Here is a 24545-nt window from a genome sequence, read left to right as displayed (position 1 = left end):
CTCGGCGAGTAGGTGCTGTATGGAGAAAACCCTAATTTTCGGGGTTGAGCCCTATATAAAGAGCATTATACCCCTCCACAGCCTCCCTTATCCCCCCCTTGAGTTCCAGAAACCCTAAATTCGTGGGGAAATCATTTGTAGAGCAAATTAGAGCTTGGAGAGGTGTTGTTTGAAGAGATCTTGAAGGAGAAGTGGCTTGGATCAAAGGGCTTTGCTTGGATTCGAGTTTGGCTGCTATTGAGGCATCTTTTGGAGGTAATATCTTCGTCCTTAGGCTGTGCATTCCTAGTTTCATCATTTTGGGGTTTGTGGGGAGTATGTCTTGGAATGTTTTGGAGTTTGGAGGATGGATCTGAGGTTGCTACCTCAGATCTGGAATATTGAAGGCCTAGAGTGCATTAAAGTTCCTGTGTTTGTGTGCTTAGTGAAGTCACCATGTCCCAAACCTTGGTTTTAAGGTGAATATGGCTTAAATCTCGTTAGATTCACGTAAAGTTTGCCACTTTACGTGATGGATGGATTGTAGGAGGTTGGATCTATGTTTTAGATCAATTGCATGGCCTGAGATGCTTCTGTATGGATTCAGACCGGTGGTACTCGACGAGTCACATGGGTGGACTCGACGAGTTGCTTGAAGATGGCCTGGGACTCGACGAGTTGGAAGAACAACTCGGCGAGTAGGTTGAAGATGGCCTTGGACTCGACGAGTCCATTTGGACTCGGCGAGTCTTGTCGAGGAAGTCCCAATATTTCTGGTTGAGTCGATGAATCGGTGAGTCAAGGGATGACTCGGTGAGTTGGGTACGAGTGGACTCAGAGTTGTTGGGCTCGACGAGTCTTGGGGTGACTCGGCGAGTTGGGTCACTGATTGAAGGAAATTCTGAGCATATGGACTCGGCGAGTCATCGGGTTGACTCGGCGAGTAGGGTCAGTCAGGGGTTGACTTTGACTTGTCCGTGGTTGACCAGTTGTCTTCCAGGGGTATTTTGGTAATTAAGGGTATTTATTGAGTTGTATGTTTGATGTTTAGTGGAGGAGTTCGTGTCAGAGTTCGGGGCAGCGGGATCTTATCTTTTCAGCCGACAGTTTCGAGGTGAGTTATCCTCACTATATCAACAGGGTCTAAGGCACCAAGGCCGGCCCTTTATTGTATTGAGATTCGGTTATGGTTATTATGTTATTGTTTTGATGTGTCTGCATCCTGGTAGCTAGGATGGTACATGCTAGGAGGCCTTGCTAAGGTCAGTTTTTCTCGATATACAGAGTGATGCTATGCTAGTGACCGGTTAGGTCGGTAACCCGGTTAGGGTAATGATATGCTATGTGATCTGCTTACTCGGTTTGTTGACTATGACTGTTATATGAATGTATGTTTTGTGTACATGGTTGTTTGGACTGGAGATGGGTTGAGGCGGGTCCTGCTTTGTGCTGTAGGCCAAGATACCCAGGGCGGACCGGTTGTTCCGAAGGCCCAGCGAGCGGTCCGGATAGGCTGTAGGCCCCACGAGGGCGGACCAGACGTGCCGAGGCTCGGAGAGTGGACCAGGCCGACTGAAGGCCCGATGCGGGCGGACCAGTCACATTGTAGACTCAGAGAGTGGACCAGGTGGGTTGAAGGCCCGATGCGGGCAGACCAACCCCACTGTAGACTCGAAGGACATGACTAGACCTGGAGGATGAATCCGTTGGACTGAAGGCCCGATACGGCGGACCAGTCACACGGTAGACCCGATATGCATGGCTGTTCTATGTTCTGTTATGTTATGTATGTTTTATATGTTTTGGACCGGAAGGTCGCAGCCTGGAAGGGCGTCTGCGTGGTTGGTATTTTGGGGGTATCTCACTAAGCTTTCGGGCTTACAGTTGTGGTTTAATGTTTTTCAGGTTCTTCAGGAGACTGTGGCAAGGCGAAGGCGCGATCGTACCGCTCCTCATGATTTTGTAGCAATGTGATTCTGGGAATACTCTAATGACTTGTATCGAAAACCTTTTTGTCAACTTTTTAATGAAAATCGGGTTGTTTTAAAAAAATTTAAATTGGTTGCATTTTTCGGATGTTACAGAAAATGTACAGAAAAATATGATTCAAACGCTACCAATAGAAAGACAACCACTTCTCTTATATAACTTGCAATTTGATTTCAACAAACCATCAAACACCCAACAAACAAGTTTTCTGGTTGGACAAGTATCGTTGATTGTTGAACTAGAGCAATTGACATCAAATGATGAACCAAATCAACACAATATCAAACATTTTATACCTTTTTCAAAAACTTTTTATCACCTTTACGTTAACTGGCCAAAAAAATGTTAATCAGAAAGACTATGAAACATTTCCCATCCCATTGGCTTCGTCGACAACATCTGGTCACTACCGTCATCATCTTCATTGAATGTGATTTTGAAGCCTTAGGGCTCGAACTCAAGCTTGACGAAAATCAAGCACAAACTTGAGAGAAGAAATTGTGTAACGTCCATGTTTTTGTTCGGCATTAGAAGAATGTTTGTTTACAATGTAAGTTTTCTGAATAAGAATTCTTCAAGTACTTCAGAGGCTGCTTCTTCCGTTAGAGAGGAATTAAGAAGGATAACAGATCGTTGGTCGAGATTAAACCAAGTAACATAAGTAGGATTCGAAGTGAGTTTGTTGTCAACCTTAATCTCGGTGGGTGGGGCTTCCGAAGAGCCATCAATATGGGCATTGAGTTGTTGATAGGAGAACAAGGGCAACATCTAATTTCGCCACAGTAAATAATTAGAAGAAGAAAGTTTTATCGGTATCATATGCAGCAACGTGTTCATACTGAAAGCGGTATCTGTAGACGTCGCCATGTATAGATCATAGGAAGAAGAGAAGAAGATCGTTAGAAGATTAGGGTTAGGTTGATACCATATAAACTGAGATTGAATTAACCACACCTTAGTTATGTGCGTGAGAGTTGTACCTATATAAGAATAATACAAACGAATCTCCTATGATAAATGAGTAACAAATACAAGATAAATACAACTTAAACATTTGAATATAATTAATACTAATTATCTAATACAACCATCTAAATTGACTTCATTTTGATTAAAAAACACAATTTTCTTTTTGCTATTAGCTTTTTCTTATTGCTTTTGAACTCATATTATTTTTTATTTTGTAATTCATCCCCAACATCTATGCATTTTGAATGTGTTTTTTATTAGATCTCTAGTAGAATCCTCATAACTTCCTCCGACACATATCTTATGTATACTTGCATTGTTTTTTTTTTTTTTTTTTTTTTATTATTATTATTATTATTTTTATGATGGGTTATGGGAAGAGGTTTATCGAATTTTTAATGAACAATTTCAATCTTTCAGTATAGTTTTCTGTAATAAATTTCAATATATCGAACTACATGTAGTTGATAAAATATTCTTATACACAATTTATGGTATACAATTAAATTTATTAAACTCGATAATATATATATATATATATATATATATATATATATATATATATATATATATATATATATATATAATAAGCTCTAATAAAGGATACAAGAAATATGATAGAGATATTTGATTAAATTTTATTTAAATTATATAGTTTTTGATGGTTCTATACCTAATATTAAGTACATAACAACCACATATTTCCCCAAGGTCGGTCCTGAAAAAGTAAATATCATCAAAGACATAGGACGAACCATAAAAAAGGGCCTTATCATAAGTTTTTATTTTTAAATAAAAATATATAATAAAAAAATTGGGCTCTATGCAGCTGCCCACTTTGCGCCCCTCAACGTCACCCATGTATTCCTCAAGCTCTCTTTCTCTTTCTCTCTCTCTCTCTCTCTCTCTCTCTCTCTCTCTCTCTCTTTCTCTCTCTCTCTGTATATATATATATATATATATATATATATATATATATATATATATATATATATATATTCATTTTACAATTATTATAATATCCCTATACTAATAAAAAAGTAGTTCTTTTGTCATGTGTCATCATATTAGACCTCTTAATTAATGTGTTGCCACTTGTCAATATATTAGTTCTCCATTTAGACTTCCTCATTAATGTGATGTTATTTGTCAATGTATTTATTCTCTATTTTAAAATTTAAATTTTATATTAATTTTTTCATTAATTCACAAATAAAAATGTCTAATATAAATTAAAAATTAATTTTACATATTTATTTGAATTACCAATTATAATTTCGCACAACTAAAAAAATATCTATTAAATTAATAATTTATTTAAAATAACTAATCAATAATTTTGAATTTTTACTATAAAAGTTCAATTAATTTTATAACTATGGTTCCTACAGGTTATAAACTAGTACTCTAATAAATGATGGGTTTTTTTGCAACAAATCACATTCTCATTCAATTTGTCAATTATTATAATATCCATATACTAATAAAAGAGTAGTTTTTTTATCATGTGTCATCATATTAGACATTTTAATTAATGTGTTGCCACTTGTCAATATATTAGTTCTCTATTTAGACCCCCTCATTAATGTGATGTTATTTGTTAATTACTTATTCTCTATTTTAAAATTTAAATTTTATATTAATGTTTTCATTAATTCACAAATAAAAAATATCTAATATATATTAAAAATTAATTTTACATATTTATTTAAATCAACAATTATAATTTCGCATAACTAAAAAAGTATCTTTTAAATTAATAATTTATTTAAAATAACTGATTAATAATTTTGAATTTTTACTATAAAAGTTTAACTAATTCTATAATTGTGGTTCCCACGGGTTATAAACTAGTACTCTAATAAATGAAGGTTTTTTTGCAATGTGTCACATTCTCATTCAATTTGTCAATTATTATAATATCCCTATACTAATAAAAAAATAGTTCTTTTGTCATGTGTCATCATATTAAACCTCTTAATTAATGTGTTGCCACTTGTCAATATATTAGTTCTTCGTTTAGACCTCCTCATTAATGTGATGTTATTTGTCAATGTATTTATTCTCTATTTTAAAATTTAAATTTTATATTAATGTTTTCATTAATTCACAAATAAAAATGTCTAATATATATTAAAAATTAATTTTACATATTTATTTGAATCAACGATTATAATTTCGCATAACTAAAAAAATATCTTTTAAATTAATAATTTATTTAAAATAACTGATTATTAATTTTGAATTTTTACTATAAAAGTTTAATTAATTTTATAGCCGTGGTTCCCACGGGTTATAAACCAGTACTCTAATAAATGAAGGTTTTTTTTACAACATGTCACATTCTCATTCAACTTGTCAAATGTCATTTTGTGGTTATTTTAAATTTATTTTTTTTTCCATATGTCATTCTATGAGTTTTTCTATTTTATTAAATCTCGCATAATATTTTAATGTAATAATTGCAGTAAATGTAGTAATAAATAAATATCAATTTCATTAATAAATTACCTTTTAATATCAAAATTTTCAAATTAGAGCTTATTAGTTTCTTTTGTTTATTTATTTAGATTATTTGTTTAAATTTAGAAGATAAAAACATTTCACTTATAATAATTCTTTATTTTTTTTTTCATTTTCTTCTAAATTCAAAGTTCTCAAATACTTTAACCTTTATATTTATTTATTTTTTAATTTTTTTAAATAACCCATGTAATACATTGGTCTCACAACTAATGAATTATTAAACACATTATTCATTCTTTTTAGCATTGGGTAATCTAACATTAAATTTTAATCGATTAAACAAAATAAAAATATATGCATACACGTAATTAACAATAACTAAGGAGTGAAAAACTTATCTGTAAAATCTTCAACTCATTGGAATCAAATGTCATTTCTTCTTTTCATGTTTTGTCTGAAACACATTCTAGAATTATGGATGAAAATGGGTTATTAATTTCTTTTGTTCATTTCAATTTTATTTATCTAAATTATTTGTTTAAATTAAAAAAAAAAACACATTAATTTTAATAATTCAATATTTTTCTAATTTTCTTATAAATTCAAATTTTAAATGTTTAAAATTTCATATTTAATTTTCATTTTAAATACATTCATGTAATACATGGGTTTTACATCTAGTTTATAATAAAATAGTTGGAAATTTAAAAAATGACAAAAGCTAACAAATTTATTAAATGATCATTCTTTTTGTATTTATTATAAAATAACCATTAAATGGTTATGGTTTAAAAGCCAATGCTAAAGTAAGTTTTAGCCATAAAAACGTCATAAAAAGAGAAACAAAAACGAAAAGATGTTATATATTTTGTAATATATTACATGTATTCGCAATATCCATGAATATGTATTTAGTACTACATCAATGTATTTTACTATATCTATTTTGATTCTTTTTTTTTTTTTTTTTTTTTTTTTTAATTCAAAAAGTAACTTTGCAATTGCAATGAGATTCACTGCAAAATTGATGATTATTTAAAGACAAGTATCGAAAAGTTTGTCATCTTGTTAAATGACTCCACTTATTTTGGTCATTTAAATGATTTTTCCCAAAAGTATATGTATTATTTTTAATAGATTATAACAACAAAAGAATATGTAAATATCAATAGCATCAAGTCATCATGTTATAACTTTGAAGGTATTAAACAAACATGTCTGTAATATCTTTACCTAAGGATGAACATTGGTCTAGAACCCGATCGAAAATCGAAGAACATGAAACCTATCTAATAGGAAACAGAGAAACGAATATCCTAGTTTAGGTTCTAGACCCAATCCAAATCAGATTGAGAACTGAAAACCAATTTGATGACAACCAGAAAACCGAAAGTGGGACCAAATACCCCTATTTTGGTATCATAATATTGATTCTGACAATACTAAATTTCAAATTTCATAATTTTAAGTACCAAATACTAGTCTTTTCTCTAGATTTCGACACAAATGTTGTAAAGAGATAAGATCAAAATTTGATACTAACTACAAGCCTTATACCACACTACCAACTTATTTTAACTATAACTATTAAAAGTGTTACTCCATAAACCTATCCACTAATATAATATTTTTTTTAATTAATTAATAGCATATAATAGTGTACTATTGATGTTATTTATTTCTAACATATTTCACAAATTAACAATGATAGTAACTTATAACCAAATAATCAAATAACATGAAGACACAAGTTTTTCTTTTTCATCATCATTTATAATTCTGTTTCCACTTTTAAAATTTAAATTTAATACTATTCATTTACATATACCATCATGACTTATCTTCATTCTTTTGTTATATATTTAATCTCATTGTCATCCATCATTCTATGATTCTATCCTAATAAACTCATAACCAAAAGCACACATAGCCATGAGGAAAGCAAACATGTCCATAACAGTAGACATCGTGTTTACAACTTTTCAACTATTCACAAATTTACAATCCACTTACAACATAACATAATAGTACCATAAAACTACACAGATCCAATTATTTACTTAAACAACCAAACTTTGTAGATCAATTATTTACAGATTCCATCCTCCTGCAACATATACTTGATAAGATAGTTACTCAAAACTTTTTTTTTTTTTAAATTATATGTTGCAAAAATAAATAAGAGGAATTCACCACCTTTTATGCCCAGTTCTTCTTTGATCGGAATTGAGTAAGCTTGTCCCTCCATTGAGCTGTAAAAACAAACACTCAGTACAGTTCACAGTACATGACATGACAGAACACACTGTACAACAAGTCCATGTCCCACCTTCTTGGTGTGACAAAAGATTGCAATTTTTGTCTTTTTGTCTTATTGACATCAATCTTTGGGGCTCTTTTTTTGACTGAATGGGTTAAGCACTTAATCTAGAGGAAATGACTTAATGGGTTAAGCCAAAAAGTAAGAAGGTATTTTTTTTTTTTTTAAAAAAAAAATAATAAAATAAAATAAAACCTGCATCTCTATAACGTTCTTCAACAGCAGCAATGAGCATGTTTCTTACAAGATTGAACTCCTTGGTTTCAATACAAGGCTGCCCACTTGGTCTGTAAGAGTTGATACATGATTTGTATAATTTAAAAAAGAAAAAGAAAAAAAAGTTTATTTATATATTATATAATTAAATGAAATATGAAAGATATATACCGATCAAGTTCTTTAAATATTAAGCCATCTGGAGAACCCTGGAATGAAACCTTAGCAGATTCAACAACCTTCATCCCATCACTATGAGCCAAGAATTTGTTCACTTGTATTGGCACCTAAAATATATAATAATAACAATAATAATAATAATATTTTATCTTTTATGTAAAAATTATTCAGATTCAGAATTATTTCAAGAAAACCATTGAGAGCATACATACCTTGCACCTCACAGCAATATTAATGGCATCAGAGGGACGAAGGTCGAAGCTAACACATTCATTTTCATCATCCACCTGAGATTCGAAATCACTTAATCACCAATTTTTTCATTATGCCAAAGCTTCTAGAAGCATTAGTGATTTTTTTATCAAAGTTGATACCTTTGTGAGATATAATCGAGCAAAATACGCCTCGTGTATTCTCTTGGTTACTCGAACAAGTTTGACCTTGTAAATAGACACACACAACAAAACTCTCATATCATAGTGTGACATGTGTACATTGGAATTTGGAAATCTCACATATTTGATGAGTATAATATAAAGTAACAATAGACTTGAGACTTTACCTTATAGCCCATCTTATCAATCATTTCCTTCACTACATTATACATAGTTGGTCTAGCCTGAAACATATACATAACAATTTTAATTAATCCAAGAGAAACAAATATATTAAAAAAGTAAGAAATTTGGAATCTTGATTCAATGTTCATACAATTTGGACATTGCGCATAGCAGCCATGAGCAATACACTAGGCATCTCCACTGCAAAGGAAAAGTGTAAGAAGTAAGAGCAATCTTGTAAAGTAATATTCTAGAATCTTGTGGAGAATTAGAGGGGAGAAAAGTATAAGATATAAGCACGTACAAACGATTATAGGAAGAAGAAGTCCAGTTCCATCTTCCATCTTTAGTACAATTGCAGGATGAGGAGCATAATCAGGCAGATGTCCACCTTGAGGATTGTTGTGAGCACATCTTAAATGCTTCCCATCTCTCATTTTAATCACAAATCCATCAGGGCCACTTTTGACCTCAACTGAAGTATGAATAACCAACAAAACCAACAAAAGAAATCAATTTTGGATAAACTAACTTCTGTAAGTATATGTAATTGTAAATCGTTTGTTTTTAGTGATTATCTTACCAGCTTCAACCACACTGGAGTTGACATAATCAGAATCGTTTTCATTGAAACTCTCAGCCATGCTACCATTTCCATTCGAAGAAGAACTGAAGCTACATGTCACAGTCTTTGAACCAGGTCGATGGCGCACTTGAACCCTATGACTGTTGATGCCTTTGAATCCACATACTCCACTTCTATGAATCTTTGCCTTCATCAAAGGTCCATCGACTGTAGGAATCCCACCTTGCTTCCCACGAACAGAAGGGCAAACAACTGGACCTTGCAGAGTACTCATTTCTCTGTAGTAACAAGCGATATCATCAAATTGAGAAGTCTGAGATGCATTCAAATATCATCCAACACACTAATTATTGTTACAGTTATTATGTGATAGAAGTAGCAGAATCATCAATAAGTGATAGTTTTATAAAATGGAACAACGGAGCTAAATTTCAAGTATTTTTGCCGATTTCCATGGAGGAGATTAAATCAATGAATAATATATTAGATCAAAAGGAATCCGAGTTCCGATACGTAACCTAAAAAAAGGGAGAAACAAAACTGATGAAGCAACTTCCTTTTTGAATGGAGAAATTTCTGAAAACTAATATTTTGTTATATTAACAGTGATCGATTATATTTATACCTATGATCTTAAATACCGCCAAAAAGAAATCCAAAACAGCAAATTAAGCTTCAAAATCACCAAAGTTTTCACAAGCGATCATCAAACTATTTCTAATAAGATCATCGACACCATAAATACATATATAAACTAACAAATTATCATCCGCATATACAATCACTCACCACCGAAAAAGTTGAGTAAAAGCTAGATGGCTAATACACCGCCAAATCCGAAAGGGCGCCGATCGAAAATTCAAAATAGAAAATTAAATAGATCAGAATGATAGAACATCAATTAGCTACGAACAAGATGGATCGAGGGATTCAGTTAGGGAAACTCGAGAACATCTGGATAAAGGAAAGGAGATAAGAGATTCTTCTTTGAAGATAGAGAAGTGGTAGCAGAAGGAGAACGACTTTTAAGGGATTTCTGTTTATCTTTTGGCAGGATTATTATTTATCCAATTACGGAAATGTCCCTATAATGGAAAGTAAATTACAGAAGTGTCTGGGGTCTAAGTTGTAATTTGCAGATCCAAGCCAATTTTACACTTTTCACCAAAATAGGTCACCTCTTCACAAAAAATGTCCCTCACTTTAACTTCTTTAGCCATATTCGTTGAAATATGTGTGTCTATTTAATGGTGAGAAGGTTTGTTCAACAATCTATCACCAAATAAGCATATTGATAATTAATCTAAAAGGAGGCAAGATTATACGATACAAAGCAAGACCATGTAGCCGGTATTTCGGGTTTGTCTCACATCGATTCACTCGACGACTCGATTGTTCAACCTTAAGGGACGTTAAAATGCATGGGTTTCTTATTTTTTATGGATATTTTATTTTATTTTATTTTTTACAATTAAATAATATCCCATTTATGTTTGATTGAGACTTTGATTTCTTTCCTTAATTGTTGGTCAATACATTTTTTATTGTTCTAGTTTTGTTTTCCATAGGGGTTGATGAATGAAGATTAATGCCCAGAACCCTATTTTGTGTTCTTTTCTTTAGTTCTCTCTATTTGTGGTGTTCTCTTTTTTCAATATCACATCAAGAGGTATCAGATTCAGCCTTGAAGATCATGGCGGGCAAAGGACGACCTCAATACAACGCCCAACCTCGAGGTGGTGCGATGGGGGTTGGTGGTCGAGATTCACGTGATGTTGAAGAAATTGAACGCCTACAACAACGAATTCGAGAATTAGAACTACAATAAGAAGACCACCCATAGAAAACCGAGTCGGACGACATCGTTATTAATGACGTTGACGACAGAGAGGAAAATCCTTTTGGATGTTGTCCGCATCCTCAGTTTCACCCACAAAATCATAGTGACCTCCTTCGTACTTTAGGCGTGAGAGTTGAGATTCAGGAATTCAAAGGGAAGGCACAACCAGACAAGTTTATCGATTGGTTGAGCAGTGTTCGTGTTTTTGAACTCCGCGATATTCCAGTTCATCTTAAAGTGAAAGTCCTAGCCATTAAGTTGCGGAAGCATGCTTCGTTGTGGTGGGATCATGTAAAAAGAAAAGGAGTTCAACAATGTAAATCTCGGGTTGACACATAAGAATAAATGAAGAAATTTTTTCGTGCAAAATTCCTACCCATCAATCACAGGCAAGATGCTTTTTTTTTTTAATATCATAGTTTAACTCAACAAAACTCTTTCGCAGAACAATTCATCACAAATTTGATCGCTTACAAATGGGTTATGGAACTGATGAAGATGAAGAACAAATCATTGCCGACTTTTTAGGAGCTTTACGTTCTGATGTTGCAGACATCGTCCAATTACAACAATTTTGGACCCTTGATGATGTTTGTCATCTTGCCCTTAAGGTAGAGAAACAACTCAAGAATAAAAATCATACCATACCAACCCGTGCCCCGGCCCCATTGCGATCTTCTGGCGCATCTAATACGCGACCAGAAGGTACACTTGGCAAAATGATATGAGGGCACTTTTACATGGGAGACGACCCAAACCGGGACAATAATCCTTCGATGTTATAAATGTTAAGGTCTAAGCTATTATTCTCGTGAGTGACCAAACAAGCAACTTGTTACTTTTGTGGATGAGCCACCATGTCAATATGATACTGACGAGGAAGAGGAAGTATTAAACCATGATGACCAGGAAGTTCTTTTACTCGATCGAGGGGAATTGTTAGTGGTACAACGAGTCCTCTCCGCCACTACCGACAAAACAGTTGACGACACCCTTTGGTTACGAAATAACATTTTTCGCATGAAGTATACAACAAAATGGAAAGTATGTACTGTTATTATTGACTGTGGTAGTTGTGAAAATATGGTGGCAACAATAATGGTGCATAAACTTGGATTACCTATATGAAGTTTATCGCAACACCCATAACTTCAAAAAAGATGGCCTCAACATTGTACTAGCTCCTCTTGACAGTAGAGATTCTACCACAGAGGCTTTAATTCTTTCCAAATCAGAATTTTTAGATTACAGATGGAACCATTCACCACCATTTTTGTTTGCTCTTGTGGTAGAACCGAACAACAACAACGTCAACACACCTATATTAATTCATCCTTTAATTTGATAATCCAATGATATTTTTCCTAATGACATTCCTGTAGGTCTTCCTTTTATGTATGAAATTCATCATGTAACGCCCGCAGATTTGGGCTAGTCAATTTAGAGATGATGAATGTCAAAAATGACTTTTTGATAGAGTATTATTTAGAATAAATAATCTTAACTAAGTTGTAGTATATGTGACAAAGTTTTCGTACATATAAAGAACGTTGAAATTCGAGTTAGAACGAAGAAGTTATAACCCGTCGAAGTTTCGCGATAGAACCGGTACGACACTACGTGACGTAAATAGTGAATTTCGATAGAATAATTTTTATCCTTAGTAATCTAAACAAAACTTGTAGTGTTCGCTAAACCGAGAGTGTGCATAAAAAGAATGTCCAAATCTGACTTCGTATGAAGAAGTTATGATGTTTCTAAGTTTCGGTATAACAATATACAACTAAAAACTCGAAATTTAGATCGAGTGATTTTTAACCAAAACAACTTAAACGAGAATCAAAGATCTTGTTGATAGTAATTCAACATTAAAAATACAAACAAAAACGAACGTCGGATGAAGAAGTTATGAATTTTTAACGGACTTTTCATGTCCCGGCCTGTTAAAAATATAATAATAAAAATGAAGTTAAAATTAGCCGACGGAGTCTAAATGAAAGTTGTAGAGCATAATTTCACCTACGGATGGATATAAAGAACGTCAAAAATGGATCTCGTATGTGAAAGATATGGATTTTTGAATTTCGAGGCACAAACTTCGAGACCTTCACGAGGTGAACATACTTGGTTCACGAGGTGAATTTGTTGCATGATACCTTTCGAGCCTAGAAGATACACGGCAAGCCTAGGAGATGATCAGGATTGAATTCACGAGGTGAACCTTAAATTTTCACCCTATAAATAGAAATCGAAGGCAACCGGTTTTGGTTGCTAATTTCTCAACCTCTCTCCTACTTTTCTCATCATTAAGCCTACTTTTAGCCCCCGAAGTCCCGATAACATCCCAACACCCGAAGCAAGTCCTAATGCCCCGAAGATCTCGAGAAAAAGAGTTTTCGAGCCGAAACTCTGCCCGCATGAAGCCCGATTTTTTAGGAAACGTCCCGGTTTCATCGAAGAATATTGTTTTAAGGGACGAAGCGCTGTCCAATCATCGTCTTATCAAGTGCGTGCATATTTCTTTCATCTTACACATAGATATGAAATATTTTATATAAAATTTCATGCTATGTGTGCATATTATCTGAATACTTGTTGTCTAGGCTAGATGATCGATTTTATATACGTTTTAAATAATTTAAACTATATATGTATTTTGTATCTACAAATATTTTGGAGCAAAACATGGGTAGATAAAATAGTTGGTGTGTGATAAAAAATGAGTTGGAAGGTGAGATGAAAGGCGATATAGATCATGTGATGAAGGTGGGAGGTGAAAAGTGATAAAAGCCTTTACCCAAACGGTGGCCCCGTCATCTAGCAAATTATGGATGACAACCACAGACGATTCTAGACAGTCCAGTAGAACACTAGCAGACTCGCAACATGTAGGTGTTGTGAACGACGTGTTCACCCGGTGTACTCTAAAAACCCATTGACATGTATTTAGGGTGGATTTCCGAAAATAATATTGTCGATAAATGAGCTATGGACTTAGCACCCGTTGGATAAACCCTGGCGACGATGTGACTTCGTGCCTATTCCTTAGGTCAATCCTTAGGAATGAAGAATAGATGATTCTTAGGGTAGATCCTTAAGATTAAAAAGATAATGGGGATGGGTAATTGGGTTGATTGTTTGATGTTTAAACATAATAATTATATTATTGTGGGTTGAAAACCCTATATACTCACCAGGTTTCCCAACATGACCCTCTCAGTCTACTTGTATCACAGGTATCGATATGAAGCTACTTTACACTGAGAGATTTAAAGGAGATGCAGATTACTAGTGTAAATAAATGTAAGGTATGTTTATGCTTATGTTTCTGTACTGATGATGACATCCTACATGTTTTAAAATGAATAAAATACATTTCTTAGTAAATGCTTTGATAACGTATTTATCATATTTTTCTGGGAACAACTTCAACACTTTTATTAAAAGAGGTTCTTTGATTTTTATAAAGCATAAACAAAATCGGTCTTTTTTGGCTGTGAATTCGGGGATGTCACACATCATTATATTGATTTTTTGCCAGGTGCAAGTATTCTGAACAAACCTGCTCATAGTATGAATCCCAAAGAATATAACAAGTTACACCGACAAGTGATCGAACTTCTTAAAAAGGCCTTATTTGAGAAAGCATAAGTCCTTGCGCCGTACCTGAATTACTCATTCCAAAACATGGGGGTACATATCATATGTGTAGTGATTGTTGCGTTTGTGAGAGGGATTATGATTTGGAAATTTTGTTGTGGATTATTACCATAAATAGTGATTAGATTTGGTTTGGAATGTGATCAGTGTGAGGAGTCGTTGTAGCAACATCTTACATGTGTTTTCTTATCATCAGATTGAGGTGAGTCTTCTCATAATGTTTGACGAGTCTAAGGCACCAATGCCAGCCTGTTGATTATTGTTATGATGCTAGCTGTCTGTGTGACTCTTGCATGTATTGTATGTTGTGACATCCCCATTTTCACGGCCAGAAAAGATAGATTTTGTTTATGCTTTATAAAAATCAGAGTACTTCTTTTAATAAAAAATGTTGCGGAATTTGTACCTAGTAAGACATGATAAATTCGTTATCAAATCATTTCCGAAGAAATGTAATTTTTATTCATTTAGAACATTGGGATGTCATCGTCAATACAGACACATAAGCATAAACCAAACTTACATTCATTATCACTAGTGATCTATATCTTCTTAATCTCTCAATGTAATGTGACTTCATATCAACACCTGTGATATAAACAAACTGAGTGGGTCAGGTTGGGAAACCTGGTGAGTACATAGGGTTTTCAACCCACAATAATATAATTATTATGTTTAATCATCAAACAGTTAACCCAATTACCCATCCCCATTATCTTCTTTACTCTTAAGGATCTACCCTAAGAATAAGTTATTTCTCGTTCATTCATTCCTAAGGAATAGATACGAAGTACATTGTTGTCAATGACACAGTTGTCAAGAACAACTGCTAGTTCTATCACTTAGGCGCATTTGCCATAATTGTGACATTTTATATGAGGCGCAACTGCCAGTATTGTCGTTCGAGCACAACTGTTAGGGTTATCTTGTTTATTGATAGTATCGTTTTCGAGAGTCCGCTCAAAATACATGTCAATGGGTTTTTAGAGTACACCAGTGAACACATCGTTCACAACACCTACAGGTTGCGAGCTGGCTAGTGTTCCACTGGACTGTCTAGAATAGTCTGTGGTTGTCATCCATACTCTGCTAGATGATGGGGCCAACATTTGGGAACAAGGATTCTCACATCTTCGAGACTAATTAATAGTATAGCTATTATTACTATTATATAAGCGTTAAACAATACTTATATAACCCATAATAATAGCCCAAGTACTTATTATAAGTTCCTAATAACGTTACTATAATTAAATAAAAACTATATTAAAAATAGCGTAGGCGTAACTCACTTACAGCGGGTTTTATTGAAAACCGGGCTTTTCTTGGAGCAGCGTTCCCGAGCTGAAAAAATCATCTTATTGGAGCCTTCGAGCACTCCGGGGCTTCCGCCTCGTGCTAGGGAGGTTCCCTAGGCTTTTCGGGGGGTTTCGGGGCTAGAGAGAGGTTCTAGAGAGAGTGTAAAGAGAAGAAAGACTGGGAAAGGTGTGAAGAAAATGAGGGTGAGAGAGGTTCTATTTATAGGGTGAAATATGGCTGAACTTGGTGCCACATGTCACCATCTGGTGGCAAGACTTAGGGAAAAAGCAATGGTCAAGATTCTGCCACGTCACCCATTTCGCACAACACACTTCCGACTTCTACAATTCGTAACTTTAACATACGAGCTTCGTTTTTGACGTTCTTTATATCCACACGTAGGTAAAAATAAGATCTACAACTTTTACTTTGACCATGTCGGCTAATTCTCGACTGATCTTAAATTTAACAGTACGAGGAGCTTATATCGTTAAATGTCCGCGTAAAATTCATAACTTTTACATACGGACTCTCTTTTCTTCTGTGTTTTTACCATTGAGTTCCTATTAATGAGATATTTAATTCTCATTTAGTTCGTTTAGGCCAAAAACCGCTCGATCTAAAATTCGAGTTTCAGGTTGTGCACTGCTAAGCCAAATCTTAGAAAACTCATAACTTCCTCATACGAAGTCAGATTTGGGCGTTTTTTTTGTATGTTTTTGGTTTAACGTATAATACAAATTTTGTTTAGATTTTTAAGGCTAAAAAGTCCTCCATCTTAAATTCACTATTTACGTCTCCAGGTGTCGTGTCGGTTTTGCCGTAAAACTTCGACGAACCATAACTTCTTCGTTATAACTCGGATTTCGGCGTTCTTTATATGTACGGAACCCTTGAGATGTATTATACAACTTGGTTAAGATTATTTATTCTAAATAATATTTTGTCAAAAAGTCTTATCTCTAAATTGACTAACCCGGATCTATGGGCGTTACATATGTGTTTGTATGTATACCGGGAGGGGCACGATGCCAGGAGAGGCCTGATGAATATGTTGGGCATGGACCATAACATGTTACTGATAGGTATGTAATGGGAGGGGTCTAATGTCGAGCGAGGTCCCATTGTATGTATTGTATGTGGTATTTTGGGGAAACTTTCTTAACTTTGCACTTACGGTTTAAGTTTATGTTTCAGGTACTTCCAGTTTGAAGGGGAAGGGTCCAACCTAATCACAACATATCCACTTGTGTTTAGCATTTCTATGATTTTGGAATTGTACTATGATAACTATTTTCACATTGACATACTTATGGATGGTTTATTATGATTACTTGATGGTTTTTGTTTGATCTAAAAATGAAAATTTTTACAAATGATTTTGGGATTTTACAAGTTGGTATCAGAGCCTTGGTTTGAGGGATTTGGACATACTCTCGGGTGTGTTTGAACTCAAACTAAGCATTTGGTAAGTTTTTCATAAATAAATGATTTTCAAAAAGGATTACTACTAGAAAGAAGGGGTGTGATGAATGCAATTGGCCGATCTCAAGTAAGTGTTCCATAAATACTCATATATGTTTATTAATTCAGTATGTGAGTATGATAAAAGCATGCTAGATTTAGGCTAAGGATCTACTCAGAATTGTGTGATAAGAGAGATGCATTTGTATTCTTACTATACAAGCCTCTAGAACTATATGCTAGTATGGATTATTGATGATATGTTAGGATGGCATGTTAGGTAGTGCTATGGTTAGAACTCGACGCTCGAATGTTGCTTGCTTTGTGATTTTAGGAACCATTGCTAGGGCTAGTTGAATATCAAGAGAATATGCTAGGTTACATGTTGCAAGAATTAGATCATTTTAGAAGGTTGGGTTTAACTCTATTGCGCAACTCTTGTTTGATTCCAACCGTTGTAGTGTGAGATTGTTATGTTGCATGTAATTATATTTGTAAGGTAGTTAACGAGTGTTAATGGGGTTTCTTCTGTAACTGATGGTGGAGAGTGGTGGGAAGGGAATCCTAGGAGTCAAGTTAGCATTAGAAAATGCATGGTTTACTGGGATTATGGAGTGTTGGAATTTAGGGTGTCACTTTGGGGAACCAGGACGACTCTTAAGGAAAGTATGGATATATATGGAAGGTATTATTGGACTCGTACTATTGGAAGCACAAGATTTATAATCAACTCAAGGGAGAACGGGGATTCTACAGGACCTATATGATGTGAGATTTTTAGAGTATTTTTCTGATGAATTGTATAGTTTATTTTCAGTAAGATGGTCACTCGAGGTGGTTCAGGTCCTGATGAGGGATCAAGTATGGGCTCTGGAGTCGGACCCTTGGACGATCATATACAGGAGTTCATTTGTTCTGATATTACTTGTAACATTTTGTACCATACTCTTGTGATTTTTGGTACCATCAAGGAGGGTATCATGGAGATGATGGATGAGCGTTTGGGCGTATTTCGCACTGAGGTGGCTATGGTGGGTGCACGCTCTTTGACTCTCTAAGAGTTTCGCGTATGTGGGGCTCCTGAGTTATGTGGAATGAAGGACACCATTTATGGTATACGGTGGTTGGCGAACATTGGGAATGCCTTTCAGACTAGCTTCTGCCCCGAGGCGTCGAAGGTCAGATTTTCATCATGTCTTCTGAAGGAGAGAGCTTACGATTGGTGGGAGGATGTATACTGTGCTTTAGGAGGCGAGATAGTTGAGATGATGTCTTGGGATGACTTTGTTATGAGATTAAGGTTTGAGTTTGTACCTGTGATTAAGGTTAAGTAGTTGGCGAGGGAGTTTCAGGACCTTCGCCAGACTACTAAGACCATGGCGGAGATCACTGCCATGTTCCATGAGAGGGCCTTGTTGGTTCTGTAGTATGTGTCATACGATGAGTTGAAGAAGGCTTGGTACCATGATATGTTGAAGGATAAGATACATGCGTTTGTGAGTTTGTTTAGCTGCAAGACATTGGAGTGACATGATAGCTCGGGATCACGAGCGGGAGATTGATCTGGAGACTGTGAGGAATAGGAAGTTGGTTTAGGCGTAAGTATCAGAGGGCTCAGGGAAGAAGCATAAGGTTGTGGATTCGAGATCTAGGGGCCAACATGGCCGGGGTCGGTATGGATGGTATGGTCGAACGCATGAGAGAGCTTGTAGGGCGGGTGGTTATGGCTGCTTCAAGTGCATAAAGACTGGTCACTTCTACATAAATTGTACTGCCACTACCACTACCCAGGGATCAGGTATGTTTTTCTTTCATTACAATCAGAGGGGACACGAGAAGGCTGATTGTCCAAGTTTGATAGCAAGGGGAACGATGGTAGCCCCCGCTCCGATGACATTGGGGATTATCGACGGCCGCCAGGGCAAGGTGTAGGCACCAATGGTCAGGAGTCGATCTTTTCAGCTGACAGCCGAGGAGGCTCACATAGCATAAGATGTGTTTACAGTTATGTATCTTCACCCTATTTCATTATTTGCTTTGATGTTTATGCTTATTATATAATTATTGTTATATGGGGACGTTCCTAGTGAAGGGTGTTCTAACTTTACTTATATTTGATTCGGGCTCCACCCTTGCGCTCAACAAGAGGTTCGGTGACGCTCTAGGGGATCTTGATTATCCATAAGAGGTACAAATTGTAATGCTCGATGGTTCCAAGGTATAATTTAATTATTTCATCATTTATCTAATTGTGTAATTATGCAAGTTGTGCGCGCTTAGTGGTGTTGGGCTTTATTTGAGTGGGCTTGCTGAGGCCGTATGCTGGCCGTAAGCCTGGTGTATGTTGGGCGTAATGGTCCATTATGGAACGCAGAGGCATTTCATGTATGCTTAGCGTACGAAGAGGTACGTGTAGCGTATGTGGTCAGGACCAAAAACCCTAATTTTTAGGGTTCCAGCCCTATATAATGTCTTTAAGTCCCATGGGTTAGCCCCTTATCAACCTCTCTTGTCCAGAAACCCTAAAATCGACACCCTTTATCATCTTGGTGTGTTCTTGACGTTTTGGAGTGTATTTTTGGTAGTTTAGTGCCTTGTAAAGAAGAAGAAGAAGTTGGTGAAGGAGAGTGGTTGGAGTTGAGCTTGAAGATCCAGGTTATCTTCATTATTTGGAACTCATTTGAGGTATAAAGCTCAAAACTTGCCTTGTTTATGCTTAGATCTTCTTTGTTTGAGTTTTTTGGTCTTTTTGGTCCCATAGATGAGATATTGAGAGTTATTGTCATTTGTGGTGCTTAGAGTTGCCACTCTTAGTGTTCATTCGGTCCTTGAGTCATAAAGTTGTCATCTTTGAGGATTTGAATCATCCATGCATGAGTATTGGTCATTTTTATGGAAGTAGATTGTCATATTTCAAGTTTGGGTTCATTTGAGGGGCATGAAAGCCATCAAGTTGTCGACTTTATGGTTTAAGACGCTTCATATGGCTCGGATATATGATTAGAACCCTAGGTTGTAAGGATTTAAGTGCTTTATGGGATTATGGCTTAATGGGTGAGTACACTGAGCGTACAAGCCATTATGTGTAGCATACAAGCCATGCAGTCTGCACACTTAGTGTATAGTTGAGTACGTCCAACGTACTCAATGGATTTGGGCTTCACGTCTTTTGGGCCTCGGTTGGGCTACTTTCTTGGACTTCGTGTCTTGGGCCTTATTGGGCCATCTGGAATCAAATCTTTGGGCTAAGGAAATATTATTGTGCCTTGGGCTAAGGCTTATGTGGATGGATTGGGCCCAATTGGAAATTGGGCCATATGTTGGATTGTTTAACTTTTGGGCCCTTAGATTATTATTTAGGGTTTCACTTTTGGACTAAGTTATGATAGGGGTAAAATAGTCTTTTAACCCCAAGTAGGGATTTTTGGTTATGAGGTAGATCCCAAATTTTAATCAGGTTTTATTTGATAATTGATAGCTTGGGGCACTGTAGGACCAGCAGTCAGGGATCATTCGTTTCGTTTAGCTTTTCGAGGTGAGTTTTTCCTCACCTGGTTTAGCGGGTCTAAGGCACCAAGGCCAACCCTTGTTGATTATGTTGATAGACTCATTGTCTGTGTGATACTTATATGTGCTTGTATATGTATGCTCATTGGGCGGGGATCGTATTGTATGTGTGGGCGGGGCTTGTATCTCTTTGGGCGGGGCCCATTATGCGAGTGTGGGTGGGGCCCACATCTCATTGGGCGGGGACTGTTATGTGAGTGTATATGGGGCCCATTATGTGTTATTTTGGTATGTTGTATCTTGGGGAACTGACTAAGCTTCGTGCTTACGATTTTCAGTTTATGTTTCAGGTACTTCCGGTTCCAAGGGGAAGAGCTCGAGCTGACTGTATTGCACACACCATGGAGATTCCGCATTTCATATTTACTCTGATTTAGATACATTTGATACATTGATTTGATGATATGTATGGATGATGTTTGAAAATAATATTTTTTTATCTATTATAAAAACGAAATTTTCGGGACTATATTTTTGGATGTTACAGAGATTGCCGATGATCATCTAGTGCGGGTATCGAGGTTGTGTTCTGGAGTTATTCGGTGAGCAGTATCTGATTGATTTGGTTCCTATCCCTTTGTGTGAGAGCAAGGTGGTCATGGGAATTGATTGAGCCCTAATGAGGCGATAATCGAATGCGAACACCAGTTAGTTCGGGTTCGAACCCCAAGTGGGGGATAACTAGTTCTTCATTGTGAGGGTGCTCAGCGTGGACTGACTCTTTGTTCATTTGTGAGAGTAGGAGATATCTACACCATGGTTGTTATGGTTTTGTGGCTTACGTATTGGATACCAGAAAGGAGAAGAATACGATGATTGATGATGTGTCAATTGTTTGAGAGTATTCATATGTGTTCCCGGAGGACTTTCCCAAAGTGCCTCCAGAGAGGTAGGTGGAGTTCCGCATATATTTGGTTCCAAGTATGGCTCTGATAGCCAAGACACCTTATCGGTTAGTGTCGCCAGAGATGCAGGAGTTGTCAACATAGCTGCAGAAGCTGTTAGACAAGGGGTTTATCAGACCGAGTTGTTCACCTTGGGAGCGCTGATTCTCTTTATGAAGAAGAAAAATGGTTCCCATAGGATGTGCATTGATTATCAGGAGCAAAACAAGTTGATGATAAAGAACCGTTATCCGCTTCCGAGGATCAACAATTTGTTTAATCAGTTTCAAGGTGCGACTTGGTTCTCCAAGACCGGTTTGCATTAGGATTATCACCATATGAGGGTTCGAGATAAGGATATCCAGAAGATGACCTCCATGACTCGTTATGATCATTATGAGTTTGTGGTGATTCCTTTTAGGCTCACTAATGCACCAACAACATTCATGGATCTCATGAACCGAGTTTGCAGACCGATGCCAGATCGGTTAGTTACCGTGTTCATTGATGATATATTGGTCTATTATAAGACCAAGGAGCGGCATGAGGATCATATGCGAGAGGTTTTAGAGACTATAAGGAGAGAGAGGTTATATGCCAAATTTTCCAAGTGTGAGTTCTGGTTGTACGGGGTGCTGTTTCTGGGGGACCTTTTCAATTAAAAGGGTATTTTGGTTGATCCGAGCAAGATCGAGATCATGATGCAGTGGGAGGTTCTGAGATGTCCATCCAAGATTCAGAGTTTCCTTTGCTTAGCTGGGTATTATCAGAGGTTTATCAATAATTTATACAGGATCGTCGTTTCATTGCCTAAGTTGACGAAGAAGTTTGCTACATTCTGTTGGGGGTCTGAGCAATAGGCAACGTTTGAGACCTTGAGTCAGAGGTTATGTGAGGCTCTGATTTTGACCCTGCTAGAGGGTGTGGATGATTTCATGGTGTACTGTGATGCATCAATTTCGGGTTTGTGTGCAGTTTTAATGCAAAGGGGTTGTGTTATAGCTTATGTTTCGAGGCAACTGAAGCCTTATGAGGCGAATTATCCCACTCATGATTTGGAGCCGGGGGTGGTTGTCTTCACCTTCACGATTTGGCGTCATTACTTGTATGGTGTTCATTATATCATTTACATAGACCATAAGAGTTTGAGTTATCTGATAGATCATACAAATCTGAACATAAGACAATGCAAGTGGCTTGATATGGTGAAGGATTACAGTTATGAGATCCTTTATCACCCTGGGAAGGCCAACATGGTGGCCGATGCTATTACCCGTAAGACGGATAGCGCACTGACCATGGATTTTTATTTGAGGATGACTATGATTACCCCACTATTGGAGCAGATTCGAGAGGCTCGGGTCGAGGGTATGTAAGAGGAGCACCAGAAGAGTGAGTGCATTGTAGGCCAGGTGTCCTCTTTTGATTATGATAGTCGGGGATTATTGACCCTTCATAGGAGAGTTTGGGTCCCATACTTCGAGGGTACGCGACAGATTTTGATGGAAAAGGCACATAAGTTGAGGTTTTCTAATCAGTTGGGGATTATTGACCCTTCATCGGAGAGTTTGGTGGCCCTGCATCAGCGAACTCATGGAAATATAGAGTCATTAGATGTTCCCGTTTGGAAATGAAAAGAGATTATGATACATTTTTATCACAAACCTACCACATACTGTGCATGGGTTGGATTTGATTTGGGTCATTGTGAATCGATTGACCAAGGGTGCACATTTCATCCCTATTCAAGAGAGCATTTCCATAGAGAAGTTAGTGTATGTCTATCTCTGGGAGGTTGTAGCATGACATGGAGTTCCAGTCTTGGTGGTTTTCAGATTGAGATGTTCGGTTCACTTACAGGTTTTGGAAGAGGTTCCATGAGAAGTTGGGTACTTGGTTGCACTTCAACACAACTTTTCATCTGTAGACCGATGATCAGAGCGAGCAGACTATCAAAAACTTAGAGGACATGCTTCAGGCATGTGTATTAGATTTTGGTGGTAACTGGGATACGTAACTCCCATTGGTTGAGTTTTTTTACAACAACATCTATAATGCCAATATTGATCGAGTTCCTTTTGAAATGCTTTTGTTGGGTTTTAAGCATAACATCATTCCTATGTTGTACATGCAACCCTAATTGCTTTGGATCTAGGTTTTCTAATTTGAACATACAACTATGAATACCAAATCAATAACCCTATGACTAGCATACATATATCAAAAATCACATATGATTAGGGTTAGAATCTTTACCTCTCTTGTTATGTAGCAATAACAAGTTTAATCCTTCTTGATCTTGACTTCTGAAAGCCTAGTTCCCCAAGTGTTCCACCTCTAATAGAGTCGCAAACACCCACTGTAACAAGATGACTAAGGAGAGAAGAAGAATTCGGCTAGGTCAACTCCAAGAAGCATAGAGCTGATTTCCACATGCTTAGGGGTTTATTTATAGTTGAGGCTATTAGGGTTTTAAGGTGGAAACCCTAATTTCCTTGCTTAGGCCTTAAGCAATCCATGGATCCCTTCTAGAAGGCCCCTTTGGATGAAATCTTTATGGGATTCA

The 24545-nt window shown here is 36.2% G+C and overlaps 1 protein-coding gene across 1 annotated transcript; it reads right to left on the bottom strand.

Annotated features, from left to right (window-relative positions):
- Positions 1 to 7336: 7336 nt before the first annotated feature.
- LOC144997132 (bifunctional nuclease 1-like) lies at positions 7337 to 10272 on the bottom strand. Its single transcript, XM_078956964.1, has 11 exons — positions 10055 to 10272; positions 9263 to 9543; positions 8984 to 9154; positions 8831 to 8880; positions 8682 to 8738; positions 8494 to 8559; positions 8332 to 8406; positions 8111 to 8226; positions 7919 to 8010; positions 7600 to 7655; positions 7337 to 7510 (listed from the first exon to the last, which is right to left on the bottom strand). The coding sequence occupies exons 2-10, from the start codon at positions 9537 to 9539 to the stop codon at positions 7603 to 7605; spliced, it is 957 nt and encodes a 318-aa protein (XP_078813090.1). The 5' UTR covers positions 9540 to 9543; positions 10055 to 10272; the 3' UTR covers positions 7337 to 7510; positions 7600 to 7602.
- Between the last annotated feature and the right edge of the window lie 14273 nt (positions 10273 to 24545).

The sequence above is a fragment of the Lactuca saligna genome, chromosome 5 (assembly GCF_052625555.1).
Source record: "Lactuca saligna cultivar CGN05327 chromosome 5, ASM5262555v1, whole genome shotgun sequence".
Taxonomy (NCBI): domain Eukaryota; kingdom Viridiplantae; phylum Streptophyta; class Magnoliopsida; order Asterales; family Asteraceae; genus Lactuca; species Lactuca saligna.
The sequence above is the reverse complement of the archived record's forward strand: the minus strand, read 5'-3'. Positions and strand labels throughout refer to the sequence as shown.